At 44.6% G+C, this 18,711-nt stretch overlaps 2 protein-coding genes across 4 annotated transcripts; one reads left to right on the top strand and one right to left on the bottom strand.

The window, feature by feature from the left end:
* Positions 1-425: 425 nt before the first annotated feature.
* LOC125524718 (granule-bound starch synthase 1, chloroplastic/amyloplastic) lies at positions 426-4,464 on the top strand. 3 transcript variants are annotated; one of them, XM_048689760.2, is made up of 12 exons: positions 426-681; positions 1,368-1,734; positions 1,824-1,904; positions 1,993-2,091; positions 2,210-2,363; positions 2,489-2,589; positions 2,671-3,024; positions 3,114-3,293; positions 3,375-3,566; positions 3,647-3,733; positions 3,833-3,961; positions 4,077-4,464. In XM_048689760.2, exons 2-12 carry the CDS (start codon positions 1,411-1,413, stop codon positions 4,191-4,193), a joined length of 1,818 nt encoding a protein of 605 aa, XP_048545717.1. In that variant the 5' UTR covers positions 426-681; positions 1,368-1,410; the 3' UTR covers positions 4,194-4,464. The 3 variants fall into 3 exon arrangements, with proteins under 3 accessions (XP_048545717.1, XP_048545718.1, XP_048545716.1); XM_048689761.2 differs by having other exon boundaries at positions 1,363-1,734; XM_048689759.2 differs by having other exon boundaries at positions 427-681; positions 1,373-1,734.
* Positions 4,465-5,378: 914 nt separating this feature from the next.
* Positions 5,379-9,449, bottom strand: LOC125521874 (succinate dehydrogenase subunit 5, mitochondrial). Its single transcript, XM_048686938.2, has 5 exons — positions 9,240-9,449; positions 9,067-9,149; positions 7,484-7,788; positions 7,202-7,387; positions 5,379-5,702 (listed from the first exon to the last, which is right to left on the bottom strand). The coding sequence occupies exons 1-5, from the start codon at positions 9,350-9,352 to the stop codon at positions 5,646-5,648; spliced, it is 744 nt and encodes a 247-aa protein (XP_048542895.1). The 5' UTR covers positions 9,353-9,449; the 3' UTR covers positions 5,379-5,645.
* Positions 9,450-18,711: the final 9,262 nt, after the last annotated feature.

Raw genomic sequence — 18,711 nt, 5'->3', positions numbered from 1 at the left:
GAAAGCGAGAGCACACATGGCCCCCATGCATAACGGAAAGCGAGGGAGCACACGATCGAGGACACCACCGGCAGCCCACCGGGCGGGCGCGGGCACGACAAGAAGATGCGTGCACGGCGCGGCCCGGCGGGGAACGGACGGAGGCGCCGTCGGCCAGGCCACGACGCCGCTGGAAAGCGCGCGCGCCGGCGAGCGGACGCGGTTCCGCCCCCGGCCGGTGTGCCAGCCACTCCGCGGTACACTAGCCTCGTGTGTGCCACTCCACTCGGCACGCAGGCAGAAACAAACAAACGAACGAACGAACGGGCGGAGATGGCGAGTTCACTCCACGCAACGTCGCCTTTCCTCACACATGTAGGCGTTAGGTGTCCGGCCGCATGCATGCACGAGGAGCGGAGCGGGTATTGGGGATCCAGCCACCGGAGGACTGAGCGAGCGAGTACAAATAACCCCACTCACCGGAGCCACGCACCGTGCGTTTTCTTCAGTCCCGTCACTTTCGGCCCACAGAGTAGTACAACCAGGAGAAGGAGAGGAGTGGTACAAGAAGCCTCTCCCACTGAGGAAGAAGAAGAAGAAGAAGAAGAAGAAGAAAAAGGCAGTTCCGGGCGACTGTGAGCACGCACACCGGCCGATCGTCCGTCCGTCCCGTCCAGGAAGAAGAAGAAGAGACCAGATCAGGTACGCATGCTACGCACGAACGTCTATACCCAGGCCCAGTTCCCGGCCGGCGGCAGATATGCATGCAACCCTAGTTCTGTCTGGAAATCAAGGTCGGTTAATTGCTCTAGTAGATCCATACAAATGGCGCCCTGTTATCAGATCCAGCCTCTTCTTTTTTCCATTCTTTCAATTTCCTTTCCACTCTCGTGCGTGTGAGTTCAGAGGATCTTGTAGATTTAAATCTTCTAGGATGGGTAGTTTCTCTCCGACTCCGACTCCGATCTTACATTTGAGGAGCAGATCCAGTGGGTCCAAGGTTTACTAGGATTGGATCAGACCTGACTGACTGACTGACTGACTGGCTGACAGAGGGAGTATAACGCATGCACAGCCATTTTCTGTTTTCCACCCGAGTTGGATCGAACAAGTCAGGTCACGCACCAAGGCTTTGATTGATTTTTGTTTTTGGCTTATTACGTGGAGTGTAGTTCCGCCGCGCGCACGCTAGACAACAAATTCCGTCTCTCAGTTCCCCCCTGTGCACGCGATTTCACAGGTCATTAGTGCCACTGCGGATACAGCTGATTCATGTTCATGTCCTTGATGTTAATTTGGATTTCGAATTCAAATGAAATTTAAGATCCAGAAAAGTTGACTGATTTTTTTGTTGTTGTTTGTTCCACTACTCACTCACTCTAGATCAGTGCAGGCATCTCTTGCTGCAGCTAGCCACACCCTGCGCGCGCCATGGCGGCTCTGGCCACGTCCCAGCTCGCCACCTCCGGCGCCGTCCTCGGCATCACCGACAGGTTCCGCCGTGCAGGTTTTCAGGGCGTGAGGCCCCGGAGCCCGGCGGATGCAGCGCTCGGCATGAGGACTGTCGGAGCAAGCGCGGCACCGAAGCAACAAAGCAGGAAAGCGCACCGCGGGACACGGCGGTGCCTCTCTGTGGTGGTGCGCGCCACGGGCGGCGGCGGCATGAACCTCGTGTTCGTCGGCGCCGAGATGGCGCCCTGGAGCAAGACCGGCGGCCTCGGCGACGTCCTCGGGGGCCTCCCCCCAGCCATGGCCGTAAGAAAGCTAGCACCATTCTCTTCTTATAATGTTTCTTCTTGCAGCCAGCCATGCCTGCCATTTCGACTGATGGCGTGTCTGTGCAGGCCAACGGTCACCGGGTCATGGTCATCTCCCCGCGCTACGACCAGTACAAGGACGCCTGGGACACCAGCGTCGTCTCCGAGGTATACATATATCCGCCACATGAATGATCACAATTCGCATGCTCCTGCACATTTCTGCAAGATTCTACTGACTGACTGGATCTCGCAGATCAAGATCGCCGACGAGTACGAGCGGGTGAGGTACTTCCACTGCTTCAAACGTGGGGTGGACCGCGTGTTCGTCGACCACCCGTGCTTCCTGGAGAAGGTGACCGATTCTTCGTCGTCGATCGATCAAGCTAGCTCTTCGCCGTCCAAAGTCCTAACTCAACATTCATGGTGATTGATTTGGGTGAGCCTTTGTTTCTGCTGGTTGCAATTTCCAGGTCCGGGGCAAGACCAAGGAGAAGATCTACGGGCCCGACGCCGGCACGGACTACGAGGACAACCAGCTACGCTTCAGCCTTCTCTGCCAGGCAGCACTTGAGGTGCCCAGGATCCTCGACCTCAACAACAACCCATACTTTTCTGGACCCTACGGTAAGATCAACAACACCCAGCTAGCTACTTAGTAGAGTGTATCTGAAGAACTTGATTTCTACTCGAGAGCACTGGATGATCATCATTTTCCTTGTACCTGGGTGCTGCCATGCCGTGCCGCGCAGGGGAAGACGTGGTGTTCGTGTGCAACGACTGGCACACGGGCCTTCTGGCCTGCTACCTCAAGAGCAACTACCAGTCCAATGGCATCTATAGGACGGCCAAGGTTCTGCATCTTCTGAAACTTTATACTCTCTCTGCATCATTCTGGCCTGAATTTTACATTGCAACTTCGTTTCATGGCTAGGTGGCGTTCTGCATCCACAACATCTCGTACCAGGGCCGCTTCTCCTTCGACGACTTCGCGCAGCTCAACCTGCCGGACAGGTTCAAGTCGTCCTTCGACTTCATCGACGGCTACGACAAGCCGGTGGAGGGGCGCAAGATCAACTGGATGAAGGCCGGGATCCTGCAGGCCGACAAGGTGCTGACGGTGAGCCCCTACTACGCGGAGGAGCTCATCTCCGGCGAAGCCAGGGGCTGCGAGCTCGACAACATCATGCGCCTCACGGGCATCACCGGCATCGTCAACGGCATGGATGTCAGCGAGTGGGACCCCACCAAGGACAAGTTCCTCGCCGTCAACTACGACGTCACCACCGTGAGCACCCACCCACCAGCACAAAGATTGCTTCCTCTTCTTCCGGTGATCGCTGGCTTTGGGTTCTGACGAACGAGGCAAAGTGACAGGCGTTGGAGGGGAAGGCGCTGAACAAGGAGGCGCTGCAGGCCGAGGTGGGGCTGCCGGTGGACCGGAAGGTGCCGCTGGTGGCGTTCATCGGCAGGCTGGAGGAGCAGAAGGGCCCCGACGTGATGATCGCCGCCATCCCGGAGATCGTGAAGGAGGAGGACGTCCAGATCGTTCTCCTGGTACGTCATCAACCCGCAACCCGACCGCCATTGCTGAAACTTGGATCAAGCAGAACTAAGGAATGATCGAATGCATTGCAGGGCACCGGGAAGAAGAAGTTTGAGCGGCTGCTCAAGAGCGTGGAGGAGAAGTTCCCGAGCAAGGTGAGGGCCGTGGTCAGGTTCAACGCGCCGCTGGCTCACCAGATGATGGCCGGAGCCGATGTGCTCGCCGTCACCAGCCGCTTCGAGCCCTGCGGCCTCATCCAGCTCCAGGGGATGCGCTACGGGACGGTAAACGCCTCCTCCTTCCTGCCAATTCCTTGTCTCCTGCGCATCCATGGCCATGACCGAAGTTACTTCCAAATTTGCAGCCGTGCGCATGCGCGTCCACCGGCGGGCTCGTCGACACCATCGTGGAGGGCAAGACCGGGTTCCACATGGGCCGCCTCAGTGTCGACGTATGCTCATCGATCTTCTTGTGTACATTCATCCATCTTGTTCATGATTGCAGCTCAATCAGATGATGAAATGGTTTCCTTTTTCTTCTTGGTGGCCAGTGCAACGTGGTGGAGCCGGCCGACGTGAAGAAGGTTGTGACCACCCTGAAGCGCGCCGTCAAGGTCGTCGGCACGCCGGCGTACCATGAGATGGTCAAGAACTGCATGATACAGGATCTCTCCTGGAAGGTACGTCGTCTCTGGTCTGGTTTAGGATGCATTTTCCAGAACAACTAAGAGTTAAGACTGCAATGGTGCTCTTGTTCGATGTATCCATTAATGGTGGCTTGGGCATATGGTGCAGGGGCCTGCCAAGAACTGGGAGCACGTGCTTCTGGAACTGGGGGTCGAGGGGAGCGAGCCGGGGATCGTCGGCGAGGAGATCGCGCCGCTCGCCATGGAGAACGTCGCCGCTCCCTGAAGAGAGAAACAAAAGGAGGCTCCGGCGCATGGAGCATCCATCCAGTCTGCAGGGTTCTCGTATGGGGAGAAGATAGCCGCTTGTTGTAGTGAAGAAGGGCCGATATATATATATATATATATATAATATAGACTAATAAGTACTTTAACTTTTGTTGTGCCGCTTGCCTCTCTTACAAACAAAAAAGATGTTAGGGGTTGTGCTTGTGACAGTGTGCTGAATTGTGCTTGCATTTTGGTGTGGTATATTGCAATAAACAAAGGATTTGTTATGTGTTTTTTTGCAATTGTTTCTCCGTGTTTGAGTCGAATCAAGTTATTTTGTGGGGTTTCAAAGGTACATTTTTGGGTTCGTGGAGGTGGGAGGTGGCAGCTTCGGTCGCAGGAACAGAGGTGTTCAAGGCGGCCGGAATTGCTTGCCGCCTGCAGCGGAATCGCCAGCGTAAAACTCACTGTTTTGCAATGAAGGAATACCTAGGTGTAAGTTCCAAAATGCAAAACAAAGGAATACCTAGGTGTAAGTTCCAACATGGCGGTGCGATGACCGCCAAGATCAATGCACGGCAGTTGAATCGCCAACGTAAAATTCGCCGTTTTGCAATGAAGGAATACCGGTGTAAGTTCCAAAATGCAAAACGAAGGAATACCTAGGTGTAAGTTCCAAAATGCCGGTGCGATGACCGCCAAGGTCAATGCGACACAACAAATGACGAAAGGGGAGTGATCATGGCTGAAATAGTTTTCACTTTTTTCCTTGCTTGGAACCAACAATAGTACTTGCTCAGTTTGCTGTTAAACTGTGAGTCTTGCGACGCACTAAACTTATTTAATAAGTTGTGCAACAGCCAACTTCCATTTGAATTAGATCATGATCTAAATACTTCCTAAAATACAACGGTTGCTTGCATGATGCAGATATCGCTCCTGCTTTCACCAGCGTCCCAGTACATGTTTACTGAAAAGGCAAGGTGAAAAATCGAGCGCAACCTCGTTCCCTCAAAGCGGTGGTCGATACAAGAAAACAAAACAGTGATAATTCTCAGCTGATTTCTGGAAGGTGGAAACCGAAGTTGCTTTTCAGAGTCGATTGAGACAAATGAAAATTTCAAGCGACTGGGGCATGGCCAGACCATGCACAAAACAGACAAATCCTATTCATGTATTTTTTTTTCTCAACATGCAAGACTGACCCTGGAAGCCCAATAAAGACCATCCATCATAGTTTTGAGCAGCAAAACAAAATCAACGGGCATGTTCTTATTACAGCAGGAAAATCAGGAGCGCAAAGAGCTACTTTAAGTGAGTGCACATATGTTTTGACGATCGCCTTGTTTATTGGCATGGTAGCTACAGAGGAAAGATAAAAGAAAACCGAACACCTGGCTCTGATATCGTTACGAAGCTTCCCGTCAGACCATCAGTGTTTGGCCATGGTTCTGATATGAGAGTTCCATCATGCCCTCATCTCAACATAGGACCCTGAGATCCCTGAGGTGCCAATCAGGGTGATCTGCAGGAACAACAATTACGTCATGAATATACTGAATCAAGCAGCAATGTCTACTAACTTCAGACCAGGAAATCAGCTGAATACAACATATCCACACATGCTATGAAACTGAGCAGGAACACCGGCATGAAGACATTAATCCACACATGCTTATATACTTGTGCAGCATCTCATCCACTTTCATCAGGAAACATTTTAATGAGACAAAAAAAAACAAGAAGCAATTGTATGAGCATCTCCCAGTTGCAATAACAACTCACGATGGCGTGACCAACACTCGGTCTGCGAGAAGAAAACAGTAACACTGGACAAGAGCCTTTACCCCATAATAAGCTGGCAAGTTTGAACAGCCACACTCTTATGGTTCTTGCTGAGCTGCCAGTACTGCCCAGTTTCTAGAGGTAACTGGGTACAGAGGGAACACGCTACAAAACACCTGGCCAGGAATTAGCCAGAAAATGATTGTGTTTTCCGTATTTCTGGTGAAACTTGCGGAAAAGAGAAACTAGTTAACAATTTGAGTACTACAAACTAGTCTGAACTAAGATAAATCGATCTAGCTCGCCTATTAGACATGTAGACTAATTCCAAACTGTTTAGTACCCTATAAGAAAAATAATGGAACCTCAAGACATACCTTCGTGATAAAAAACAGATGCTTTTTTTGGTTGACTCGTTACAAACAAGAGGAAAGCGAGAAAGTGTTCTTAAGCATTAGGATGTGACAAGTAATCACGGTTATCTGTCTGTAGTTACAAATTACAAACAAGACAAAGAGCATTTGCCAACCAAGTTTTCTATGGTGTATAGCTAGTACAACTACCATAAGTGCACAACATTTGGTAAAGGAAGTAAGAACAAACACAGCTAGTTCTCCCTCCGTCCCAAAATAAGTGTCTCAACCTTAGTACAACTTTGCACTAAATTTAGTACAAAGTTGAGACTCTCAACCTTAGTACAACTTTGTACTAAAGTTAGTACAAACTTGAGACAGTTATTTTGGGACGGAGGGAGTATAAGGTAAACATGATCATGACCATACTTGCATATATGGGTTTGTTAGATAAGGTTGAAGGGTTCATGGCCATTTTAAGTTACGCTTGTCTTTTCTGGTATGTTACCAATATAACTCCCTCATATACAACCTAATCCAATAACAAGTGTCTGGTCTGGGATGTTCGATACTTTGTCCCTTAGAAAGAGAAGGAGATCAAATGATAATTCTGACACAGAAGTAAAGAAATGTATAACACTATAACAGAATTGAAGAAAGTCAAATTCATCCAAAAATAATGTGAGAATGTCACATATGTAAAAACACCTTACATAAAAAGCAACGACTAACATCATAACAAATGGCATTAAAAGAAGAATTAATGACACATGATAGTGCATGCAAGCACCCACACAACAAAGATGTATCAAACATGAGTTCTACAACAGAGACTGGTATAAGAAAACTATATTGCAGGGACCAGTAACTTTCAATAGGAAAATACCTTTCCCCACTCAGAGCCTATGCCACTGCATCTCATTTTCAGGTGAATCATTTTTGTCCCCAACTCGCTCTCCACCTTTTTCCGTAGATAGTGCTCTTCAGGACTAAAAGATTCCAGATATGTCATGTATCGGCTATAGGCAGATTTCACAGCTTCTTCTAAGTAACCAGGCAAGGGGCCCACATTCTGCAAGAGTTAGGGTCGGTAAGACATAAGCAGAAGCAGAAAAATGAGCCCCGGTTCTGCAAATAAACAATGGAAGAGAGGTGATTAAGTACTGACCTCGCCCGTAAGACCACAAAGATCATCAAGAGCCATTCTTAGGGTAACTAAAACTCCACTAAACTCTTCACATGCTTCAGCTGCACGAAATACATTTTCCAAGGCTTCTTGACCAGCCTTATCATCAGTAGCCATAGATATTGCTTTCTTTGCTTCCTCCACAAGAGAACCTGGAAGCTCGTTCCAGCTAGCAGCCATCAAATCCTTAAATGCAGTCTCAATTTTCGGGTCAGATATTGCAGGCAGATGTTTCTCATTTGAACTGAACATGCGCCTGGAGTTCCATGAGAAAGCATTGTTGCCATCTGAGTATACAATATGAAAATGTTAATCAACAATGAGCACAGAGAGAGAAAAAAAGGCATGGAAATGTATGAAGTTTCAACCAAGGTACAATATTTGCAGCAAAATGAAGACTGATAATTCTCTCTCCATTTTGCTACGAAGTGAACTAGTAGCATCTGAATACTGTGCAACTCTGATAACCACACTGATCAAAGTTCAATTGCCATTACTACACAACCTCCTTAATTGATCAGATGTGATGAAGATCAAGAAATACAGGATCTGAAAATAAACGAGCTACTACTATGAAGTCCCCAAAATATTTAATCTTCACGAAGCCGCTGGTATTGGCACTCAAATGGTTTACACATGGGTCTAGGTACAATAAGACTGTCAACCTTGAATAAGAACTAATGCAATGGCTTATTTGAGGACAATGGATACACATCTCCCAAATTCACCAAAAACAAGAAGACGTTTAACAGCTTGTGATAGAAAAATGAATAACAAAAGAAACAGGTACTTAGCGAATAGCAGTCTCAAGGTGTTCTTGTGACATCTGGTTGCCGTATATGGAGTCATAATATACTCATGGATCATGGTTTATAAAGCGGTAAAGCAAGCACCACTCGCTCTAACGCTTAAGCGACGCCTAACGCCTAAAGTGGGCAAATATCTAAGGCGCTGCCAGGGCGCCTTGTCGCTTAAGTGACGCTTAAGCGTCTGAAGCGGGACGCTTTATTAACAATGTCATGGATAATAAGATTAACAATCTACAGCAGGAAGTGTTTTTTCAGCATGACAGTTACTTAGTTATTCATGAATTCGCAAGTGTTTATCACCAACTCTCCTCAGACTACTGGCGCATTTCCTTATGAAAATGTTCATGTATCCCGCAGAATCAACAGGAATCACACTCTTATTTCTAGGTTCACATCTTGTATGAGCAGTTGAGCTCAACAACAAAGCCACACATACACATGACAGTATCACCAACTCCTCCCCTCAACGCAAGATTGTGCAGACTGCAGAGTTCAAACATGCATCCAGTGTGCGGTGCCAGTTGAGTTTGCTCTTGGTAGGGATTAGGGAAATCAATTTGAGAAAACATTGGAGATAAACACAGTTCGTGCCATGCTAACTGACCCTAGAAAACCTCACAGAGCAAGATCAATCACGCAAATTTTACTCTGCAGTCTGCACAGCCATTCACACGGAGAACCAAGATCCAATCTAACGGTCGCTAACAACCAGCGGAACGGGAGGGGGGGAATTAGGGAGTTCATGCGCGGGTTTACCTTGGGTGATGCAGGATCCCAGGCGCGCCGCCGACGCCGCGCTGTGGAGGGGCATCCGCGTCCCCAGACCAGCCGCCGCCGACCTGCAGGGAAACTCGAGGTGAGCACACGCCCGCAGCCACCGACCCACCTACCCATCGATCGATCGATTGGACGGCCTAGCAGAAACCTACCTGCGGAGGACCCCGGCGGCCCCGGCGGCGGAAGAGGACGACGAGGCGGCGAGGGGCGCCCGGCGGAGAGCGGATCTCGCGGCGGAGGCGGCGGCGCGGGCCGACGATGCCATTTTTTTTTCTTCCTCTTCTTCCTTCCTCTCTCTCGCTTGCGGCTTTGGGGGGGTTGTTGGCGAATCCGTTCGGGTTTATTTATTTTTCCTTTTCTACTACAGGCCCTCTTCGGCTTTGTTGATTCTGGGCCTGGGCTCTCGTGTGGCGATGCCATTTTTGCTCAAAAAAAGGGTGAAAAATTCCTCCATGGCATGAATTCATGATTTATATATGGGTAAAAAAATGAATTATTGATTTATGTGAGGTCTCCATGTGTTTTTTCCTAGAAAAAAAAGGCATTCATGTTTCCTGAATTTCAGAAAGTATTGATCACGCTGCACCGTATTGTTCTGAAAGTTACGTGTACAATCTCTCGAACAGGAGGAATGGCTTCACCACACCAATCGTGAAGCGCTGCACAAGGACTAAACTGCACAAGAACTAAACTCTATGCAGATGGTTGAGCAATGGTTCTTGATGCACCGCAAGGTGATGTGAGCCATCAAGAGCTGATTTACCTTGTCAATTATGTTCATGGCCCTATGGTCTTTCAAGAAATGGTTGTATACCTAGTGCTACTAGGAGGCATATTTGTTGGACTGCCTACAGAACTTGAGAAGATATTAGGTTGTCGGATTCGTCGAGAAATGGTTGCTTCTCTCCTGATGTCTCCAATTTCCTCGTGTACCTCATACATATGAATACTTCGATCTATATGATGTTTTACCATGACAAATAGAAACTATGGTGGTAACAAGCAAACATGAATAACAATGTGTTTTCTTATGGGATGGAAGCAACTAGATGCTTTGTCTTTCTACAAGAGCTTCGCCTTCTGTGCCATGCAGTAGTTGATGCTATTTTTTCCCCTTGAGGAACAAAGAGTGGTTGATGCTACGTGCTATAAAAAACGTTGTGCCTGGCAAAGTAGCAATTTATATTGCTAGACCAAGCAAGGAGGCAACAAGGAGGGGACATGTACAATTGATATATCACATGCCCGGAAGATTGCCACTGCCCATGAAGGCATGATTATATCTTTTGTTGGTTGTCATTAAGTTTCACTTAAAATCATATCTTATATGTAGGAGTGGAGTACCAAGTAAGTCCCATCATGATGCCACCGATCAATTTTCCTTCTTTGTTGGCGTTCTTGTGCATAGCAAGTGGAAGATCCGTTGATTTCTCCAATTTCTCATATGCATCAATAGTCTTGTGTCTTTTTTCTATATCAAAATCTAGCTTTGTTCTTCTCACGTTCTCTAGTAAAATGTTCACTACAATTATTTACATGTGAAACAAAAAAAATTAATGGTCACCGGGGAGGAGAGCTTCCCCACCTAAATATAGTACGAAAACACATAGTCTGTCATTACATTATGGAAGAGACTAGAGCTTAGAACAGAGATACAATATCTATGATATAGCGGCGTCATGCATTGAAATTTTCGTAACTGAATATCCACAGTGATAAGTGTTGGGGAACATAGTAATTTCAAAAAAATTCCTACGCACACGCAAGATCATGGTGATGCATAGCAACGAGAGGGAAGAGTGTGTCCACGTACCCTCGTCGTAGACCGAAAGCGGAAGCGTTATGACAACGCGGTTGATGTAGTCGTACGTCTTCACGATCGACCGATCCTCAGTACCAAACATACGGCACCTCCGTGTTCAGCACACGTTCAGCTCGGTGATGTCCCGCGAACTCACGATCCAGTAGAGCTTGAGGGAGAGTTTCGTCAGCACGACGGCGTGATGACGATGTTGATGAACTTACCGACGCAGGGCTTCGCCTAAGCACCGCTACAATATGACCGAGGTGGATTATGGTGGAGGGGGGCACCGCACACGGCTAAGAGATCAATGATCAATTGTTGTGTCTTGGGGTGCCCCCTGCCCCCGTATATAAAGGAGCTAGGGGAGGCGGCCGGTCAAGGAGGAGGCGCACCAAGGGGGGAGTCCTACTCCCACCTTCTTTTAGGACTCCTTCTTTCCTAATAGGAGTAGGAGAAGGGGGAAGGGAAGGAGAGAGGAGGAAGGAAAGGGGGCGCCCCCCCTCCTTGTCCAATTCGGACTAGAGGGGGAGGGGGCGCGCGGCCTGCCCTGGCCGCCCCTCCTCTTCTCCACTAAGGCCCAATAGGCCCATTACACTCCCCGGGGGGTTCCGGTAACCCCCTGGTACTCCGGTATATGTCCGAACTTGCCCGGAACCTTTTCGAAGTTCAAACATAGTCATGCAATATACCAATCTTTATTTCTCGACCATTTCGAGACTCCTCGTCATGTCCCTAATCATATCCAGGACTCGGAACTATCTTCGGTACATCAAAATATATAAACTCATAATACCGATCGTCACAGAACTTTAAGCGTGCAGACCCTACGGGTTCGAGAACTATGTAGACATGACTGAGACACGTCTCAGCACTACAAAAAAATACACTTCCATGATGATACGTGTTTGTCATAGTAGGTCATGTTTTCTGTCATGCATGTACATCCATGACAAATTTATGACAGAATCAAGATAGTCATACCTGTGCTGTCGTAGAAGTGTTCCATGACATTACCAAAATTATCATCATGGAAGTGTCCACTTCCATGACGATAAATCGCGCGCCACAGAAGTGCTTTCGTCAAGGGTGACCGACACGTGGCATTGATACGTCTCCAACGTATCTATAATTTTTGATTGCTCCATGCTATATTATCTACTATTTTGGACTATATTGGGCTTTATTTTCCACTTTTATATTATTTTTGGGACTAACCTATTAACCGGAGGCCCAGCCCAGAATTGCTGTTTTTTGCCTATTTCAGTGTTTCGAAGAAACGGAATATCAAACGGAGTCCAAACAGAATGAAACCTTCGGGAACGTGATTTTCTCACCGAACGTGATCCAGAAGACTTGGACCCTACGCCAAGGCATCAGAGAGGCGGTCACGAGGATGGGGGGGCGCCCCCCCCAGGGCGCGCCCCCTGCCTCGTGGGCCCCTCGGAGCTCCATCGACATACTTCTTCCTCCTATATATACCTACGTACCCCCAAACGAACAGATACGGAGCCAAAAACCTAATTCCACTGCCGCAACTTTCTGTATCCACGAGATCCCATCTTGGGGCCTATTCCGGAGCTCCGCCGGAGAGGGCCGTCATCACGGAGGGCTTCTACATCATCATAGCCCCTCCGATGAAGTGTGAGTAGTTTACCTCAGACCTTCGGGTCCATAGTTAGTAGCTAGATGGCTTCTTCTCTCTTTTTGGATCTCAATACAATGTTCTCCCCCTCTCTCGTGGAGATCTATTCGATGTAATCTTCTTTTTGCGGTGTGTTTGTTGAGACCGATGAATTGTGGGTTTATGATCAAGTCTATCTATGAATAATATTTGAATCTTGTCTGAATTCTTTTATGTATGATTGGTTATCTTTGCAAGTCTTTTCGAATTATCAGTTTGGTTTGGCCTACTAGATTGGTTTTTCTTGCCATGGGAGAAGTGCTTAGCTTTGGGTTCGATCTTGCGGTGTCCATTCCCAGTGACAGAAGGGGCAGCAAGGCACGTATTGCATCGTTGCCATCGAGGATAACAAGATGGGGTTTATTTCATATTGCATGAATTTATCTCTCTACATCATGTCATCTTGCTTAAAGTGTTACTCTGTTTTTAACTTAATACTCTAGATGCATGCTGGATAGCGGTCGATGAGTGGAGTAATAGTAGTAGATGCAGAATCGTTTCGGTCTACTTGTCACGGACGTGATGCCTATATACATGATCATACCTAGATATTCTCATAACTATGCTCAATTCTGTCAATTGCTCAACAGTAATTTGTTCACCCACCGTACAATACTTATGCTCTTGAGAGAAGCCACTAGTGAAACCTATGGCCCCCGGGTCTATTCTCGTCATATCAAGCTCCATCACTTTAATCTTGTTTTGCTTTTTTACTTTGCCTTTTACTTTTCACTTTGCATCTTTATATCAAAAATACCAAAAATACTATCTATCATCTCTATCAGATCTCACTCTCGTAAGTGACCGTGAAGGGATTGACAACCCCTAATCGCGTTGGTTGCGAGTAGCTATCGTTTTGTGCAGGTACGAGGGACTTGAGTGTGGCCTCCTACTGGATTGATACCTTGGTTCTCAAAAACCGAGGGAAATACTTATGCTACTCTGCTGCATCATCCTCTCCTCTTCGGGGAAAACCAACGCAAGCTCAAGAGGTAGCAAGAAGATTTCTGGCGCCGTTGCCGGGGAGTCTACGCAAAAAGTCAACATACCAAGTACCCATCACAATTCCTATCTCTCGCATTACATTAGTTGCCATTTGCCTCTCGTTTTCCTCTCCCCCACTTCACCCTTGCCATTTTATTTGCCCTCTCTCTCTCTCAATCTCCTTCTCCTTCTCTTTTTTCGTTTGCCTTTTTCTCGCTTGCCTTTTGTTTGCTCGTGTGTTGGTTTGCTTGTTTGTCGCGATGGCTCAAGATACTGCCAAATTGTGTGACTTCACCAATACCAATAATAATTATTTCCTTAGCACTCCGATTGCTCCTCTTGCCAATACTGAATCTTGTGAAATCAATACTTCTTTGTTGAATCTTGTTATGAAAGATCAATTCGCCGGCCTTCCTAGTGAAGATGCCACTACTCATCTTAATAGCTTCGTTGATTTATGTGATATGCAAAAGAAAAAAGATGTCGATAATGATGTCGTTAAATTGAAGCTATTCCCTTTTTCTCTTAGAGATCATGCTAAAGCTTGGTTTTCGTCTTTGCCTAAAAATAGTATTGATTCTTGGAACAAGTGCAAAGATGATTTTATCTCTAAGTATTTTCCTCCCACTAAGATCATCTCTCTTAGAAACGATATTATGAATTTTAAGCAACTTGATCATGAACATGTTGCACAAGCTTGGGAGAGAATGAAATTAATGATACGTAATTGCCCTACTCATGGTTTGAATTTGTGGATGATTATACAAAATTTTTATGCCGGATTGAATTTTGCTTCTAGAAATCTTTTAGACTCGGCCGCGGGAGGCACTTTTATGGAAATCACTTTAGGAGATGCTATTAAACTCCTAGATAATATTATGGTTAATTATTCTCAATGGCACACTGAAAGATCCACTAATAAAAAAAGTGCATGCTATAGAAGAAATCAATGTTTTGAGTGGAAAGATGGATGAACTTATGAAATTATTTGCTACTAAGAGTGTTTCTTCTAATCCTAATGATATGCCTTTGTCCATTTTGATTGAGAATAACAATGAATCTATGAATGTGAATTTTGTTGGTAGGAATAATTTTGGTAACAACGCGTATAGAAGGAATTTTAATCCTAGGCCTTATCCTAGTAATCCTTCTAATAATTATGGAAATTCCTACAACAACTCTTATGGAAATTTTAATAAGATGCCCTCTGAATTTGAGAATAGTGTTAAAGAGTTTATGATTTCACAAAATAATTTTAATGCTTTGCTTGAAGAGAAATTGCTTAAAGTTGATGATTTGGCTAGGAACGTTGATAGAATTTCTCTTGAGGTTGATTCTTTAAAGCTTAGATCTATCCCTCCTAAGCATGATATCAATGAGTCTCTCAAATCCATGAGAATTTCCATTGATGAGTGCAAGGAAAGAACCGCTAGGATGCGTGCTACAAAAGATGCCTTTATTAAAGCGTGTTCTTCCAATTCGTATGAAAATCAAGATGAAGATCTAAAAGTTATTGATGTGTCCCCTATCAAATCTTTGTTTTGAAATATGAATCTTGATGAAGCTGAATATGATCTTCCTTTACCTAGAAGGCGTTCCAAAAAATCGGAGTATTTAGATCTTTATGATGAAATTGATGAAAGTGGGATTGAAAGAAATAAAACCCTAGATTTTACTAAACCCACTATATTGGATTTCAAGGAATTTAATTATGAAAGTTGCTCTTTAATTGATTGTATTTCCTTGTTGCAATCCGTGCTAAATTCTCCTCATGCTTATAGTCAAAAGAAAGCCTTTACCGAACATATTGTTGATGCCTTGATGCAATCTTATGAAGAAAAACTTGAGTTGAAAGTTTCTATTCCTAGAAAACTCTATGATGAGTGGGAACCAACCATTAAAATTAAAATCAAAGATCATGAGTTTTATGCTTTGTGTGATTTGGGTGCTAGTGTCTCCACTATCCCAAAGACTTTGTGTGATTTGCTAGATTTCCATGACTTTGATGATTGCTCTCTAAACTTGCATCTTGCGGATTCCACTATTAAAAAACCTATTGGAAGGATTAATGATGTTCTTATTGTTGCAAATAGGAATTATGTGCCCGTAGATTTTATCATTCTTGATATAGATTGCAATCCTTCTTGCCCTATTATTCTTGATAGACCTTTCCTTAGAACGGTTGGTGCGATTATTGATATGAAGGAAGGGAATATTAGATTCCAATTTCCATTAAAAAAGGGCATGGAACACTTTCCTAGAAAGAAAATAAAATTTCCATATGAAACTATCATGAGATCCACTTATGGATTGCCTACCAAAGATGGCAATACCTAGATCTATCCTCGTTTTTATGCCTAGCTAGGGGCGTTAAACGATAGCGCTTGTTGGGAGGCAACCCAATTTTATTTTTAGTTTTTTTTGTGTTTTTATTCTGTTTAGGAATAAATAACCCATCTACCTTCTGTTTGGATGTGGTTTTGTGTTTTAATTTGTGTTTGTGCCAAGTTAGATCTATTGGATCTTCTTGGATGATAGTTATTTGATCTTGCTGTAATTTTCAGAAACTTTGCGCTCAGTGCTCGAATTATTAAAAATCACCAGAACGTGATAAAATACTTATTCCAATTGTTGCTGATCAATAAACAAATTTTCTAGGTCTTCCAATTTTGGTAGATTTTTTGGAGTTCCAGAAGTTTGTGTTAGTTATAGATTACTACAGACTGTTCTGTTTTTGACAGATTCTGTTTTTCGTGTGTTGTTTGCTTATTTTGATGAATCTATGGCTAGTAAAATAGTTTATAATCCATAGAGAATTTGGAATACAGTAGGTTTAACACCAATATAAATAAATAATGAGTTCATTACAGTACCTTGAAGTGGTTTTTTGTTTTCTTTCTCTAACGGAGCTCACGAGATTTCTATTGAGTTTTGTGTTGTGAAGTTTTCAAGTTTTGGGTGAATTCTTTTGATGGATTATGGAACAAGGAGTGGCAAGAGCCTAATCATGGGGATGCCCATGGCACCCCCAAGATAATCCAAGGATACCAAAAAGTCAAAGCTTGGGGGTGCCCCGGAAGGCATCCCCTCTTTCGTCTACTTCCATCGGTAATTTACTTGGAGCTATATTTTTATTCACCACATGATATGTGTTTTGCTTGGAGCGTCTTGTATTATTTGTGTCCTTGTTTGTTAGTGTGCCACAATCATCCTTGCTGTACACACCTTTTGAGAGAGCCAATTATGAATTAAAATTTGATAGAATACTCTATGTGCTTCACTTATATCTTTTGAGCTATGTAGTTTTGCTCTATGTGCTTCACTTATATCTTTTGAGCTATGTGGTTTTGCTCTACGTGCTTCACTTATATCTTTTGAGCGTTATAATTTTGCTCTACGTGCTTCACTTAGATCTTTTAGAGCACGGTGGTGGATTTGTTTTAAAGAAACTATTGATCTCTCATGCTTCACTTAGATCATTTTGAGAGTCTTGATAGCATGGTAATTTGCTTAATAATAATATGCTTGGTATTCAAGATTTGTGAAACTTTCTTTTGAGTGCGTTGAATACTAAGAAAATATTGAAGCATGGTAATTGTTTTGAGATATGGAGGTGATAATATTAGAGTCATACTAGTTGAGTGGTTGTGAATCTAAAGAATACTTGCGTTGAAGTTTGTGATTCCCGTAGCATGCACGTATGGTGAACCGTTATGTGATGAAGTCGGAGCATAATTTATTTATTGATTGTCTTCCTTATGAGTGGCGGTCGGGGACGAGCGATGGTCTTTTCCTACCAATCTATCCCCCTAGGAGCATGCGCGTAATACTTGCTTTGATAACTTCTAGATTTTTGCAATAAGTATATGAGTTCTTTATGACTAATGTTGAGTCCATGGATTATATGCACTTTTTCCCATCCTTCCACCATTGCTAGCCTCTCTAATACCGCGCACCTTTCGCCGGTATCATACACCCACCAAATACCTTCCTCAAAACAGCCACCATACCTACCTATCATGGCATTTCCATAGCCATTCCGAGATATATTGCCATGCAACTTTCCACCGTTCCGTTTATTATGACACGCTCCATCATTGTCATATTGCTAGCATGATCATGTAGTTGACATCGTATTTGTGGCAAAGCCACCGTTCATAATTCTTTCATACATGTCACTCTTGATTCATTGCATATCCCGGTACACCGCCGGAGGCATTCATATAAAGTCATATTTTGTTCTAAGTATCGAGTTGTAATTGTTGAGTTGTAAGAAAAATAAAAGTGTGATGATCATCATTTTTAGAGCATTGTCCCAAGTGAGGAAAGAATGATGGAGACTATGATTCCCCCATAAGTCGGGATGAGACTTCGGACAAAAAAAAAGAGAAAAGAGGCCATAAAAAAGAAGAGAAAAGGCCCAAATAAAAAAATGAGAGAAAAAGAGAGAAGAGACAATGTTACTATCCTTTTTCCACACTTGTGCTTCAAAGTAGCACCATGATCTTCATAATAGAGAGTCTCTCATTTTGTCACTTTCATATACTAGTGGGAATTTTTCATTATAGAACTTGCCTTTGTATATTCCAATGATGGGCTTCCTCAAAATACCCTAGGTCTTCATGAGCAAGCGAGTTGGATGCACACCTACTTAGTTTCTTTTGTTGAGCTTTCATATACTTATAACTCTAGTGCATCCGTTGCATGGCAATCCCTACTCACTCACATTGATATCTATTAATGGGCATCTCCATAGCCCGTTGATACGCCTAGTTGATGTGAGACTATCTTCCCTCTTTTTTTCTTCTCCACAACCACCATTCTATTCCACATATAGTGCTATATCCATGGCTCACGCTCATGTATTGCGTGAAGATTGAAAAAGTTTTGAAAAAGTTAGAGTATGAAACAATTGCTTGGCTTGTCATCGGGGTTGTGCATGATTTAAATACTTTGTGTGGTGAAGATAGAGCATAGCCAGACTATATGATTTTGTAGGGATAACTTTCTTTGGCCATGTTATTTTGAGAATACATAATTGCTTTGTTAGTATGCTTGAAGTATTATTATTTTTATGTCAATATGAAATTTTGTCTTGAATCTTTCGAATCTGAATATTCATACCACGATTAAGAAGATTTGCATTGAAATTATG

This window comes from Triticum urartu, chromosome 7A (assembly GCF_056163025.1).
Source record: "Triticum urartu cultivar PI428250 chromosome 7A, HENAU_Tu73, whole genome shotgun sequence".
In the NCBI taxonomy this organism is placed as follows: domain Eukaryota; kingdom Viridiplantae; phylum Streptophyta; class Magnoliopsida; order Poales; family Poaceae; genus Triticum; species Triticum urartu.
The sequence above is the reverse complement of the archived record's forward strand: the minus strand, read 5'-3'. Positions and strand labels throughout refer to the sequence as shown.

What these genes read in the sequence shown, in the direction of transcription:
- LOC125521874 (XM_048686938.2), bottom strand. Translation starts at nt 9,352, where the DNA reads ATGGCATCGTCGGCCCGCGCCGCCGCCTCCGCCGCGAGATCCGCTCTC. An exon ending in GCCGCCGGGGTCCTCCGCAG is followed by an intron (nt 9,150 to 9,239) that starts GTAGGTTTCTGC and finishes GTTTCCCTGCAG; the next exon opens with GTCGGCGGCGGCTGGTCTGG. An exon ending in TAGGCTCTGAGTGGGGAAAG is followed by an intron (nt 5,703 to 7,201) that starts GTATTTTCCTAT and finishes TTGTTCCTGCAG; the next exon opens with ATCACCCTGATTGGCACCTC.
- LOC125524718 (XM_048689760.2), top strand. Translation starts at nt 1,411, where the DNA reads ATGGCGGCTCTGGCCACGTCCCAGCTCGCCACCTCCGGCGCCGTCCTC. An exon ending in GCCTCCCCCCAGCCATGGCC is followed by an intron (nt 1,735 to 1,823) that starts GTAAGAAAGCTA and finishes GTGTCTGTGCAG; the next exon opens with GCCAACGGTCACCGGGTCAT. An exon ending in TACAGGATCTCTCCTGGAAG is followed by an intron (nt 3,962 to 4,076) that starts GTACGTCGTCTC and finishes CATATGGTGCAG; the next exon opens with GGGCCTGCCAAGAACTGGGA.